Below are 1594 nucleotides of genomic sequence, written 5' to 3'. Positions count from 1 at the left end.
TTTAACTTATACAACGAATGCCAGAAATTTTAGCCAGATGGACATCAGGCATATGCTGGTCTAAATCGTCAAGGTGTGACAGAAGCTTAAGAGTGGCAAAATAAAAGCCAGACATGGTGGTGGTGGCATTATGCTACGGGTAAACGAAGCCACCATCCATTTAAATAAAAAGGAGCTTCCAAACGTCCAGACAGATTAGATCCGATTAATCAATGTTAGTCTGTCAGTCTAACAATAAAAATATTTATAAACCTGTGAATTATCGTGTGTTTTTAGCATCACTGTACTTTCTGTGGCAAACTGAGATAGCTTTGATGCTAATGCTGAATGCATGGAGGTTGTTTACCTGCTGGGGGTGGGGGACCCTGGCACGCTGCCATGTCCCATCTCAGGAGCTTGGGGGCTGAAAGAGTTGGTGCTGAGGTTGGGTATGGCCCTTCTCATCAGCCGGCCCCAGGTGGCAATGTTGATGTTCATCTGGGGGGCTCTGGGGAAGGTCTTACCTGAGGAGAATAAACCAGAGAGAGGAATATGAACGCTGGCAAACATAAAAAATAAGAAAACAAACATTTCAGGTCAGAGTATTAAAACCGATTCTTTCAGTAAGGTTTAATTTCCCTAAATAAATAATAAACCACATGTAGAAAAAAAACAATCCAACTTTGACACGAATCCGCCTTAAAACTGGCTAAAACCACCACAGTTAGAAGACTCACATGAATTAGCTAAAAAAAAAGACATAAAACCAAATCTAAAGTCTCTATTGTCAACAGATGAGAGGGAAATTATGGCAAAAAACATGGACAAAACATTAAAGGATTAATTTGACATTCATATCGAACTACTGAAAATCAATAATAACAATAATAATATTACAGCACCACTTCGATTTATTTATAACCAATATTTTTAACAGGTATTTTCCAAACAAAATGAAAATAGCCAAGGTAGATCCAATATACAAAAGCGGAGATATAAATGAATTTACAACATATAGGCTCATATGTCTTCTTTTACGACAACTTTCTAAAATCTTTTTTAATTAAGTATTAACAGATTTACTGATAAACACAGTCTGCTCAGTGACCGCCTGCACTGCTTCAGATCCAGAAGGTCTACTTAAACAAACAAACACAAATGAATGTGACTGATCAGACATTTCTGCTTATTCATATTGATGAAGAATTAAACTTTGAAACAAATTGTTTGTATAAATCTCCATTTCTTGAACGTTCCAAAGCTTTAGGATTTATGCACTTTTACCTAAGAACTTTCTGTTGTGTGCAGTTGGATACCGCTGTAAAACAATCTATTGTTTCTGAGAATTATGTTAAAATCGAGAAATACGGTTATTTGAGGTTTATTTAGGCCCCTTTCAGTCATTGCATGATTTATGATCCTGTTTGCATTTTGATGTATATTATTTAGAATGAAAAAAAAAACACAAATGAAAAGAAATAAAAATTATACATCACCAGGATACACCTAAAAGCAATAACTACCGTCTACAGTAGGGGCCACCTTAAAATAATGACTGTACACCATCAGGTCCACCTTAAACCAATGACAATATACCATTGGGGTCCACCTTAAA

General features: G+C 36.1%; 1 protein-coding gene across 1 annotated transcript in view; it reads right to left on the bottom strand.

Annotated features, from left to right (window-relative positions):
* Window positions 1-1594, bottom strand: part of LOC107104924 (serine/threonine-protein kinase N2-like) — a 52407-nt gene that overhangs the window by 1445 nt on the left and 49368 nt on the right. The window contains exon 11 of the mRNA XM_015405042.1: window positions 347-503. Within this exon, the coding sequence (XP_015260528.1) occupies window positions 347-503 (157 nt within the window). The remainder of the gene's footprint in view (window positions 1-346; window positions 504-1594) is intronic.

The sequence above is a fragment of the Cyprinodon variegatus genome, unplaced genomic scaffold (genome assembly GCF_000732505.1).
Source record: "Cyprinodon variegatus isolate N-32 unplaced genomic scaffold, C_variegatus-1.0 Scaffold1955, whole genome shotgun sequence".
Lineage (NCBI taxonomy): Eukaryota > Metazoa > Chordata > Actinopteri > Cyprinodontiformes > Cyprinodontidae > Cyprinodon > Cyprinodon variegatus.
This window is presented reverse-complemented; position numbering and strand designations above follow the sequence as displayed.